Source organism: Solanum tuberosum, unplaced genomic scaffold (genome assembly GCF_000226075.1).
Source record: "Solanum tuberosum cultivar DM 1-3 516 R44 unplaced genomic scaffold, SolTub_3.0 scf00042, whole genome shotgun sequence".
Taxonomy (NCBI): Eukaryota; Viridiplantae; Streptophyta; class Magnoliopsida; order Solanales; family Solanaceae; genus Solanum; species Solanum tuberosum.
Genome location: NW_006238967.1, coordinates 2,294,843 through 2,307,897, shown reverse-complemented (window position 1 = coordinate 2,307,897; position 13,055 = coordinate 2,294,843). Strand labels below are relative to the sequence as shown.

At 30.9% G+C, this 13,055-nt stretch overlaps 1 protein-coding gene across 1 annotated transcript; it reads right to left on the bottom strand.

Annotated features, from left to right (window-relative positions):
* Window positions 1-11,097: 11,097 nt before the first annotated feature.
* On the bottom strand, window positions 11,098-12,630 carry LOC102592302 (tyrosine decarboxylase 1-like). Its single transcript, NM_001318615.1, is given in 1 exon segment — window positions 11,098-12,630. A coding segment is annotated over 1 exon segment (1,533 nt).
* Between the last annotated feature and the right edge of the window lie 425 nt (window positions 12,631-13,055).

Below are 13,055 nucleotides of genomic sequence, written 5' to 3'. Positions count from 1 at the left end.
CTGCTTATCTATATTAATTAAATATGGTGGTAGATGGGATCCTTCAGGTTGAATAAATGTTGGTATGAATAATTGGATGTTAACTATATATAGTTTGGATACCAATTATATGGTGTTCATTTTGATCTCCAATTAAATATCAAAACTAAACTGTTTATGTATCCAATTGTTATGTAGTTTGTATATAACTGATATCCAGAAATTTGTATCCAATTGATATGCAGTCTGTATATAACTAGTATCCTAAAATTATGAGAGTCGATATGTAATTCATAAATAGTTGATAACTGACTTGAAGAAAACAGTGCATATTCTATATCATTCAATACTTAAAACTATATAAAAAACAAATATATATCGTTCAAAAATTAAAAAGACATGAAACACCAAAGAGTCTAAGCTGCAATCAACTATCTCAAATTTGATATCTGTAGTCTTGGTGTAAGATAATTGTTGGTATCTAGAGCATGTTCTTTTGCTATGCGGGATCCATCAAATTTGCTAGCAACAGTCCCAGTTACTTCACTCTATCGCGCCATCATCGTTCTTTGTTTTTCCGCATTGCCATCAACCTAGTTGGAGAAATTGAAAAAAGAAACCTTCTTATTATAAAAAAAAATAGGTATTATAAGAAAATACCAATTTCATACCAACATTAGTCATAATTTATACAAAAAAAAAATGGGTGATTTAACAAACTACAATCAATTCACATAATTGGACCACTGATATCATACCATTTTTTTTATAAAAATAATACACAACTTAAGTCAGCTTTCATATCAACAATAAATCAATTTCATACCAATGTTAAAACACATTTCATACCATATTCATAAATCGTATATTAAATCAGCTTTCATACCAATATTATTCATGTTTCATGTCAGATTAGTAGACATAATGAGAATAATTTGAAAAAAATTAGATTTCCTCTAAACTGTGTACCAACTTCATACCAGATTTAAACAAGTTTCAAACCAAATATAAGTAATACATCATACCATTTTTATACCAAATTTTATACCAATTCATGCCAACATTAGACAAAATTCATGCCATATTCATAAATCGTTTATTAAGTCAGCTTTCATACCAATAATATGCATAATATAACAATTTTAACAAAAAAATCTACTAAATTGATTTAACTATATCCCATGTAGTAAAAAACTCAATTAACTTTTGGAGGACACAACACACACTCAGCAGTACTTTCCAAGAGTCCCAAAACAACATAAGGTTTCAAGAACATCTTTACCTCCTATAATAAACTCCAATCTACACTACACATGGCAATAAATCTCCCAAAAACATTAGCAAAATCAATAACGATTCGATTTTTAACCATTCCCCACGTAGTAAGAACTCAAATCAGCAAAACCCAGAAAGGATCAACCTCAAAACACCTCTGATTCACCTCCATGAAAATGGTAAAATAAACTTTCTTGCAATACAATTATCAAACGGGAATGGAGTATGGATGAGAGAGATGAAAGATGAATTTCTGTTTTTTTTTAACGTTGGAATTGACGTGGGGTGAGGGATTTAGGTGGGGTGTGACTTGTAACTGTAAAAATGGAACAGTAATCAATGTAAATCTCTATAATTGTGTAAGAGATAATTATGGGGTATTATTTATTTAAATAATTTAATAATAATATAAAGTTATGAAAAATTACTTATTTAATAAAGTAAATTTAATTAATTTATAAATAATTAGTGATATGTTAAACCCGTAATTAAACTGTTATAAGCAAGAATTTTTTAAAAGTAGATTTAAAACATGTAATATTGACTCTTAAATGTGTATATGGGGTGATTTTTCCTATAACAATTGACTCCCTATTAACATCCTATCTCCATCACATATGCATTATTAGAGTGTGTTACTCTCTATGGTCACAATTAGGGTTATTCATGGTTATGATTAAAAAATTGAATAGTAGTAATTTAAATCAAATCGATTAAAAAAATTAATATTTGGTGTGGTTTGATTTTAAATTTTGAAAATCGATACTATTTGGTTTTATTTTGATTTTACTAAAAAAATTTGCAAAAACAACCAAAACAAACCGAGAAATTATATATATAAATTTTATAATTATTTATATATTATTCATAAATAAAATATAAATATTTTGTTAAATTTTAATTAACTTAAGTCTTTAATTTTAGTATAATTTTTAGGAATCACATAGTTTTAATATGAAATTACAATCTATCCCTATTTAGTTTGTAATTACATTAATCCCTAAAAAAGTAAAACAAATCGGATACATAATATGGTAGCTCGGACATTAAAAACTAGCTTGGATACATTATAAAATAAATCGGATACATTAAAAACAAGCTCGGATACATTATAAAATAATTTAGAATTAGGAGAGAAATTAAGGGATTTTAGAGGTTTTTAGAAATAGAAGGGAATATTAGAAATAAGAGAAACATAAGACGTGTATTTCAGTAATTTTTCCTTAATTTTACCATTTTCTCAAGCCCAACACTTAAATTTTAACACAATTATTAAAATCCTAAGATCAAATCCATCAAAAATTCATTACTTTATCTATACCTACCCTACCTTATACCACATAGTCACACTTTCTCTTGATTGAATCATTTTGTTCGTGTAATGATATTCTAGTGTTGTTTAATTGAATCCATAGTAGTTTTCTAGTGGATTGTTCATGTACTAGGTGTTTGTGTATATCGAGATGCCTATGCCCTCAACAAATTTAATACTTTCAAATCGAAAAAAATAAAAAGACTGAACGAAACCGAACCAAACGAACTATAAGAAAACCGGCGGTTATTTTTTTAATTTGGTTTGGTTTGGTTTTAGAAATTTAAAAATTGACTGTATTGGTTTGATTTTAGTTTTGACCAATAACCGATCCAAACCAAACTATGAACACCCGTGGTCACAATACAACCTCAGTCATGTTGTTTTCCAGTTGAATATGAAAAAAATGCACGTTTTCTCTTCAACTGACTTAATCTTTAATATTTTCCTTCTAATGAGTCGTTTTTAAATTTCTGTCTTTAACAATCGAACTTATATCTAGTAGGATTTAAGTTTTTAATAGCACATGATATAATATGTAGGAAATTATAATGCGAAAATATAATTGAACCATATTCTTTATTCATTTAATACTATCATCAAATAAATTCATATTAAAAAAAAGTACCACAATATGTACCACATTGAGTACAAACCCCATATAATACACCATTATAAAGATTTTTCGTAATTGAATTAAAATTTGAGATAGTTGATTTTTTAAGAAAATATTTGTTGTTCTATCTAACTTTGAAAGTTTCTCTAAATATAAATGGCGTCTTCTAAAATGGAGGGATGAAAAATGAAGAGAATCAAGTTAATGAGAGGGAAAATGGTGTGTGTAAAAGTTAAGGAGAGAATATGAATATGAAAAAACTTAGAGAAATTTATGGAAAGGAAATTAGGAGCTTAACTGTTTTTTAAAATATATTATGCTTGTTTGGTAAGAAATTGACACATTAAATTATAAGTGTATTAAAATGTGTGAGAAATGTATTATTCATCAATAAAACTTGTATTATATGTGAATAATAAATTGTACTTTGTAATATGTATTAAAATTGTATTATAAATGTATTAAAAGTGATCAAGTGAAAAAAATGTTATTGCTATAAATGGTAAATATTTTCTTAATATAGTATATTTATGTAAGTTTCCCTTGATTTCATCTTATCTCATGGATCCAAATTGGTGACACGTGTCAAATTAAATAATATGACATACCAAGTCAAATAAAAAAAATTAATAGGAACGTACAACAAGTCAAAATGACACAACATACCTAATCAAATCAAATCAAAGGCCAATGAAAATGTATCATGTGTACAAGTGACATGTTTCGGTCAATTAAATATTGTTATGTCACTTAACTTTTATTGGCCGAAAAGATTTTGTCTTTATCACAACTCTTCCATCCTACAACTAAATAGGGGTTTCATAATTCAGAAAAGATACTAGAATTCAATCAAGAAGATTGGGAAAGCTTGTAGATCAAACATCGCAATTTCTCTACAAGCTACAATTTCAAGCAACCAAGTTTAAATAGAGTTTTTTGCCAAAATCATCCTTTAACTATACGCCAAACTTAAACGACATCCTTAAAGTATCATTTTTAGCAGAAAACATCCTTCAAGTATTTAAAAGTGAACAATTTTCATCATTCTACTTGAATTTATCAGAAAACTAACAGATCCCACAAAAATCAAGTCATTCTTACGTAATTATTATTCTTAGATACATCAAACATACTATCGTGAACTTTTTCGGTAATTGAGTTTAGCATTATGCGAAATCTTTTAATTTGACAAATTTTTTTCATTTATTTTTTTATGTAATTTGGTATTAAAAATATTATTAGTTGAAATATGTTTCTTCTCAATTGAATATGTTAGAATCGACGTTTGTTGGAGACTTCCGCTTCTAATAATGTAGAATGAAATTCAAATGCGAGACATGATCAATATTTTGATCACTTCAATATCAGATTAGTGATCTAAATATAGTTTGACTTTGAAAAAGGTAAAGATAATTAAGCTCCAACTTTTTTCCGTTACTAAATGAGAAAAAGAGCAAATCATGTTTCCTCACACCTTCCACACATTTTTTATTTCAGTAAGCAATGGTATTTAAGATTTTTAATATTTATTTCAGGAACTTTTTATAGCAAGTAATGAAATTATGCAGGAAAACTTTTGTTGATAGTCACGTGAACTGCTCATGTTTTTGCAGGATGCCTTAATTTTTTTTATGATAGAAGGATGAAAATTGTTAAGTTTTAAATACTTAGAGGATGTTGTTTTGCCAAAAAAAATATTTTTAAGGATGTAGTTTAAATTTGGGTATAGTTGAAATATGTTTTTACCAAAAACTCGTTTAAATACAAGTCAAGATCAAGACCAGTATATTCAAGGTCAACCTTTAGACCTTTGAATTCAAGTACAAGTGTCAAAGATAAGCAATAAATCACTTAAATTTATATTAGAAAAGAAGAATTAGAAGATTCGTAACACTCACTACATTCGAAATAAAATACTAAGATTAGTGTAATATTTTCAGTCTTGATTATTATTTTCACGAATTTAATTATCAAAAAATTATGAGATTTTCGATTGGATCTCATTACCTAATGACCATTACTGCATTACTATGAACAATTTCCTGATAATAGGGAATTCAACGACAACAACATCTCATCAAATGAAATTTCATAAGTAGAGTTTCAGAATGACGTTATGAACGTAACTAAGACTAAAATAAACAATAATTTAGTAACAAAAAGTTTATTATTTTTCACTAAAATAATACTTTTAAAACATTATATCACTATTTTTTGTGTATTAATTTGAACTCTTGGCTATATATATCCTCTCTCTATATAAGAAGACTAGCAATCAAATGTACAACGACATTGAGTAGTTCCAGCTCCTGATTCTTCACAAAATGCAGCAATAATAGCAACTTTAAATTGTATGATGCAAAGCTGAAAGCATCCATGATCAGGTCCAAATCTACACTGATTCACTCCTGTGTAGCCATTGCATCTCTTCGTATCGTCTAACGATATATTTCTTCCATCTATATGAAAAAAAATTCTTGGCAAAATGAAACAAGCAAATTGAAACAGAGAGAGTATAAACGAATAATGCATTAATAAGGAGTTGCTATTTTGTTTTCTAAGCTTTTGTGAAATATTTGATAATTCTCTAAAAAAAAATATTTCTTTGGGTTAAAGTAATACCTGATACAAATGTAAGAAGAACAATGATGATAGCAAACAAACATAATTGCGAGAACTTCATCTTCAATGCTACCTAAAAGTATTCCTAATGATTTTGTGTTTCTTGTGATAGTAATGTTTCTTGAATAGACATTTTATAGTAGTAACTAGTAAGTTGATTTAAAAATTTGAAGTAAGGGAATCAAATTTAGAGAATTTGAGTCTATCTATATTTAGTAAGTCATTATTAGTGAGTCAAACTTGAATTTTTATTAGAATTTTCATTATTAACTAACCTTTTAATGATATGGAAGGAAAATCTGTATAAGGATTTTTCATTTATAGAAGTTGTCTCCTTCCACAAATCTTGCTTTTAAGAGTCATTTTGGTAGATTTTATATGAATATTATTAAATAGAATGTATTAATAATGTTGGTGAAATGTAAGTTGAGCCATTAAAAGAAAATTAAAATTGTAACCATAAGTAAAAATTGGAAGACCAAATCTTTGAAAGATTGAGACGAGTCAATTATACTTATCTTTGACTATATTTCACATGTATCTCCCAAAATTCAATAAATTTTTCTAGTACCAAATTAGGAGTCAGAATCTAACAAATTAAAAATTAATAAAATAAAACCACAGAATAATTGTAAGGGAGAAAATTTTGTTTGCATTTAGATTATATAGAGAATAATCATCTCTTGAAATAGCTCCAATGGTACAGAAGGTTTGTTACAAATGCAATTATAGTAAATGTGTATGAATGATGAAGAATAGTTAATGACTCATGAATAAAAATGATTATGACTTATTAATGTGTAACGACCCTTTTTGGTCGTCATGGGTAGACTAAAGGTGAAAGAATTGGGTAAAAAAAAATAGATAGTGACTTGAACATTCTAGGCTAGGTCAGTCTCAGACTGATTATGAGCGAGATGAGATTTTGGACAATTCGGAAATGGACGGGGTGGTATGTCTAAATTTGGATCATAATTCCTTGTACCTAAGACATTAAGGAATTCATAAGGCCTTTCGAAATTGAATTCGGGTGAGTAAAACTTTTGGTATCGGATTTGACGTGAAGAGGTTAGTATAGAACGTCAAAGTTCGAAGGTATGTTGCAAAATAGGGGCTTTGGGAAAGACTAGCAAGTCTTTGTCTCCTTGTATGCCGCTATAGCGGGATGAAATGATTCCTGCTATAGCAGAATGAATTAATTCCCTCTATAGCAGGGTTAGTCAGAGTTTTGTGTAGAAAAGTCCCAAAAACCTCTTATTTTCTATAGCTTCATTTTTGGAACTGGGAATGGCGACTTAGGGTAGATCCCTTGGGTTTTTCCACCAATCTCTTTGGTAAAGGTAACTTAATTACTTCCCCAACTTATATTTTGATTCTTACGCCTTAGAATCTAGAGTGCTACTCTTAGAAAGGGTTTTAATTTGAATTAATGGTAAAAAGGACCCTTGTTGGGTAGAATGATCATGGGGATGGTCTGGGGGTTAGGATTTGGTTACAATCGGGGTTTAATTAGGTCATTGTTCATTGATTATTGTATTTTATGATTGTTTTAGACCAAAAAATTCAAAATTCATAACCAGGGAAAAATAGAGCAATCAGGTTTGTTTCGAGGTAGGTGATGATTGTTGTTATCATGTTTATGTTATATGTGCTTGTTAAGTGCATCATTAGTAATGCATACATGAGATATGATTAGGAAAATTGGAAAGATATAATGTGATTTGAAAGATGTTATGAATCGCATGCAATGAATATATTACATGAATGTACAAGTGTGATTGTGATTCATTGTGGTTATGATTGTGTTGTGTGTTGATGATTGAGATCGGGTACCATAGCGATACACTAACATCTAAAATGGATATCACGTCGGAACACTAACATCTGGAATGGATACCACGTGGTACACTAACATCTGAAATAAATGTTATGCTGATATAATGGGAACGGGTACCACACCGATACACTAACTATGGGAACAGGTACCACGTCGATAAATTAAAAGTTTGTATATGTGGGTTGCATGAGAGAACTGCACTGCTTGTTACATTTTGATGATTCATGATGTTATGTATATCAATTCAGGGTAAGGACTGAGAGTCCTACTATGTTGTACTTATGTTGTAATTATGTATTATGTGTTTATTGAGTTGTGGTTGCCTGTTCATAGTTCAAATACTAGAATTAACTCATAATCCTATCGGTACACTGTGATTGTGTACTGATATTGCACTTGCTCTTACTTATTGAGTAATGGATATATTCAGGCGGTTGCTTTGCAATCTCAACTGTGAGACATCTGTTATTCGAATCTAAGGGTGAGCAATTTCCTCTGACCGATATTGATTTCTTGTAATTTCTTTGTCTATTTGTTCGAACTCAGATATTCTAGACTTATGTTTTCTTTTTTTATATTGGGGTTTCATCCTGTAACACCCTAAAAGTTTCTAAACTCATATAAGACCTTGGAGATCAGAAAGAACAAAAATGTTGCAAAAAATAAGGGTTTGTACGGACCTATTTACAGACCGTCAAAGGAACCACGAGCCGTGAAGGGCATTATAAACTGGAACTCATAAATTGGAATTTTTGGAGGTGAGTTTCACAGTTAAGTTTATGGACCGTAAAATCTTTCACGAACCATGCACTGGTCCTAAAAACAAACCTTAGAATAAAAAATATTGTCCTTCAGGAGGACTTGTCCGGCCCGTGGAGTGTTACACGGCCTATAGAGGATCTCATAAAAATTGGCCCTCAGAATTCAGAACCCCTTCCCGTTCACGATCACCTTTACTGACCGTGAAGGGTTGTACGGTCCGTGGAAGGCTTTTGTGAATGTGCTCCGTCAATTTTAAGTTAGGGTTAAATAGGTATGTTTTTCACTCTTTTAAATCTTATATTGTGTCGTTTTGACCTAATCTAAGTGAGTTTTACTGATTCCTGAAGACTCTAGCCTCCCATTCTCTCCTAATTCTTCCAAACCAAAGTTTCTTCTCTCTCAAGTCTTCTTCCTCAAGCAAGCTAGGGTTCCAAGATTTCAAGCTTCTGTTGAGGAATCAAGCTAGGATTTCATTCAAGGTATATGGGAACTTCATCAATAGGTCTCTCTTCACCAATCGAGTCCCATATAAATCTCTATTTCTTCAAGCTATGATTTTCTCAAAACTATGGTTTATATGATCTTCTTGAGTTCTTATTGAATTTCAGTTTCTTCTTCAAGATTGATCTTAAATTGCATGAATTGATTATAATTTCATGTTTTCACATGAACCCATTAACATGCAAGTATTTTTCATGATCATAATTATGTTATTTTCATATTCATGTTTCAGATCATTAGATTTTCATGAATCATAATGCTTTCGAATAAAGTATCCCTTAGTATACACAAATATCATGATTTAGATATTTTTGAATAAAGTATCTTTCATATTACGTTCAGTTATCATGATTTATGAGCTACTCAGTATGTTATCAGATTAACAGTATGATTCAATAGTAAAAATTATTACTTTTTACATATTTATCATATTTTTATTGGGAGTATACTTAGCACTGAGTGGACTTAATGATTTATGTGTAGCGTTTTTGGACCTTTAGTAGCAATATCTAAGCCCCCTAACTATGTGTCACAGATAGTATTTATCTCGAATAGATATTAGCTAGTAGATCCACCTTACCTTAGATACCATGGTCCTTTCCTTAGCAAGTTGGACACTCTTTTTTCAGTGTGAAAGCAATTGATGGACTCAATGTAGTAACTCACATGGTTTATGTCGATTTTAGTATGTCCCAAAGTCAGATTTTCAAATATTGCATTGATCATGTATTTCATATATATTAGTTCAATTTTACTTAGTTTTCATGATTATACACTTGATCATTGCATTAACATGTTTTACAGGCTTATCATATTCGGATATCATAATTTATACATTTCCTCATACTTGGTACATTTGTAGTACTGACCGCATACTTTCTGCCTATATTATTTGATAATATAGGTTCTGAAGCTTATTATCCAACCCGCGGTAAGTACTATCTCTGATCAACTAGCAGTAGTGTTGGTGAGTCCTCATCTCCTCAAGGATACCACTTGTGATTTTCTTTCGCTCATAACTTTCAGTTTTCAGACATATTAGAGTTAGTTAGGGGTTTATCTTAACAACCCATGTTAGTAGAGACTTTCAGACAAACAATTAGATTCCGCCATGTTATGTTGTCCTTCAGATTTTGTCTATATTGAGATTATAGATTCTATCCAGTTATTAATTTAGTTTTAGCTTCCGCATGTGTATTTTAGTTTTCGATTGATTTTGTTAATCTCAGTGTCATGTCATGCCATGAGATTAGTTAGCTTAGGGTCACTTGTGGCTCTAAGCACCGTGACGCGTGTCTAGGGGCAGCCTTGGGTCGTGACACATCCCCTATTCTAGGCTTGTTAGATGTTTTGGTACAACGACTTGCAGATTCTAGAGAGGTTAATTACCGCAACTGTTTGTTGACTGGACGAGTTTATGGGAACTCGATCTTCTAATTGTTTAAATGATTTTCATAGTGTTTAATATAATGACTTATTTCTTTAAAATGGTTTGATTTTTAAGTTTGGGGTTGGTAGTTGGTTCTCCCACTGGAGGGTTAAGTGTGGGTGCCACTCACGGCGGGTCAGGATCGTGACATAATGATTGGTTACCATTGTCAGAATTGTTAATTAGTTTTAAAAGAGATATTATTCAAAATATAACTAACCCATCACTAGGAAATTAAGGGATCGGAACAAAACTAGACAACAATTTGAATATTTCTTCCTCTTTTTGAGGTATGACATGAATATTTCCAGCACTAATATCTTAGAAAGGATCTCTACACTAACAGCACATATAAATTAAATCCCTATGTTAAAGTAGCTAATCATGGTGCTTAATTTTTGTAAAACTTATTTCTTTATGTAAATGCAGTAGTACAAGATGTATATTACACGTAAAGTTGCAATATCGCTGCCTCAAAACTCAACCAACATTTATTTTCTTCATTGAAATCTAAATCAAATAAAAATAAAAATGTGAAAGTTCACCCTAGTTTTGAATACAAATTTTTCCTTTTAAATTGGATAGGGCAAGGAAAATTGGAAATGAGGATTACAAGGTGAGAAATTGAACTTTCATGAACAAGATAATAATTCAGATAGTCAACTAACTGACCTACTAAGATTCCCCTAGTTTTTGAATAAATAACTAAACGTTGACAGTATAAAAATCTTTCAGTACATATATAATTCAAATCCTAAAAGAAATTAAACATAGCCTTGATTTAGCAGGGCATTGGCATGGTCTTGTATAACTTTCCAAGCTACGTCAACATGCCTATAATGTGTAAGAGAAGCACCAATTGCAAATCTAATAATATAAGTGCCTCCAACAACTCCATGAGTCAAATAGAGTTTGCCACATGAATTAATAGACTCCACCAACTTAGTGTTAAACATGTTCACTTCTTTCTCATCATCAAATTTGGTTGAAACTTGACTTAGTACTAATGGGGAGATCCTAAAACAAACCATAGCAAACTTTCTAGGGACAAAGATTTCAAACCTTTTGTCCGTAGCTACAAGTCCTTCAAAATGTTTAGCCATGTTCACATGACTTCTTATCAAGTTTCTAAGATTAGTTACCCCATAACTTCTCAAAACTAACCATAACTTCAATGCTCTAAACCTCTTACTCAATGCAATTTGCCAATCCTTATAATCAATCACTTGATTTAACTCTGTAGCCTTGTTTCTCAAACATTCAGGATTAGTTGATAACGCGTTTGTAAGTGCACTTGGATCCTTAACCCAAAGGCAACAACAATCCAAAGTGGAAAAGAACCATTTGTGCGCGTTGAGACTAAAAGAATTTGCATTTTCAACACCATCAAGAAAGACCTGAAATTCAGGGCAAATACAAGCACTTCCTGCATAAGCTGCATCTACATGTACCCAAATCCCAAATTCCTTAGCAATTTCACAGAGTAAACGCAATGGATCAACAGAAGTTGTTGCAGTTGTCCCAATTGTCGCGCACAAGAATAAAGGAACATTTCCTTCTTTAAGGTCATTCAAAATTGCTAAACGTAGCGATTTTGGACACAAGGTGTACTCATTAGCCTTTATTGTTGGGATAACTCGGAAATTTCCAGGGTCTATCCCAGCAATGTGGGCAGCCTTCTTAAGTGAAAAATGTGTTTGATCAGATGCATATACCACCAATTTGCCAAAATTCTCTCTACTTATTTTTCGCAACATTTGATCTCTAGCCGCGACTATAGTGCACAACATGGCTTCACAAGTTGTACCTTGTAGTACACCTCCACCACCACTCGCAAACAAAAAACAATTGGGAAGATTTAACATTTTCCCAAACCAATCCATCACAATACTCTCAAGTTCAGTAGCAGCAGGGGATGATATCCAATTAAACCCTACAACATTAAATCCAACACTTAACATTTCACCTAGGAATCCAGCAGTACTTCCTGAAGATGGAAAATACGCGAAAAAATTAGGACTTTGCCAATGTGTTAGCCCTGGAATAATATCCCTTTCAACATCCTTAAGAATTTTTTCGAGTGACTCAGAGTTATTAGGTGCGGAATTTGGTACAATTTTTTGGAGATACCCTGGATTTACTTGACTACAAACAGGATATTGTTCAATGTTTTGATAGTAATCAGCTAAGAAATTCACAATTTTGTGACCTTGCCTTCTAAATTCTTCAGGGTCTAAAGGGTTTATGGTATTGAAAATTTGGTCATCAAGTTCATGGTTGATGTTGAGGGTACCCATTATTTCAATTTGTGTGTATGTTGTCTTGAAAGAAAAATAAATGGTTAGCTTTTATAAGGTTAAAAATGAACTAAACTATTGTGGCATAAATATAGTAGATGTATCTTGATTTATTTTTTTGTGGGCTATAGTTAGTTAGGACTATAGAAATAATTACACTTTGTTTGGATGGTTATTACGTGTTGTTTTATAATGTGTTGTGTTGTATTGTATTGTACTGTATTATTTTAATGAATCCAGTGTTTGGATAAGTTGTATCGTTCTCCGTCGTTATATAATGTCACATATTCATGATTTGAATGATAAACCTACAAGAAAAGTAGGGTACGAGATAAAGATACTATGAAAAGGTAGGGTAAAAGATGAAGTACAATTATTGAATAATAAATAAAGATAAAATGAGAAGAAACTATATTAAGGTACGG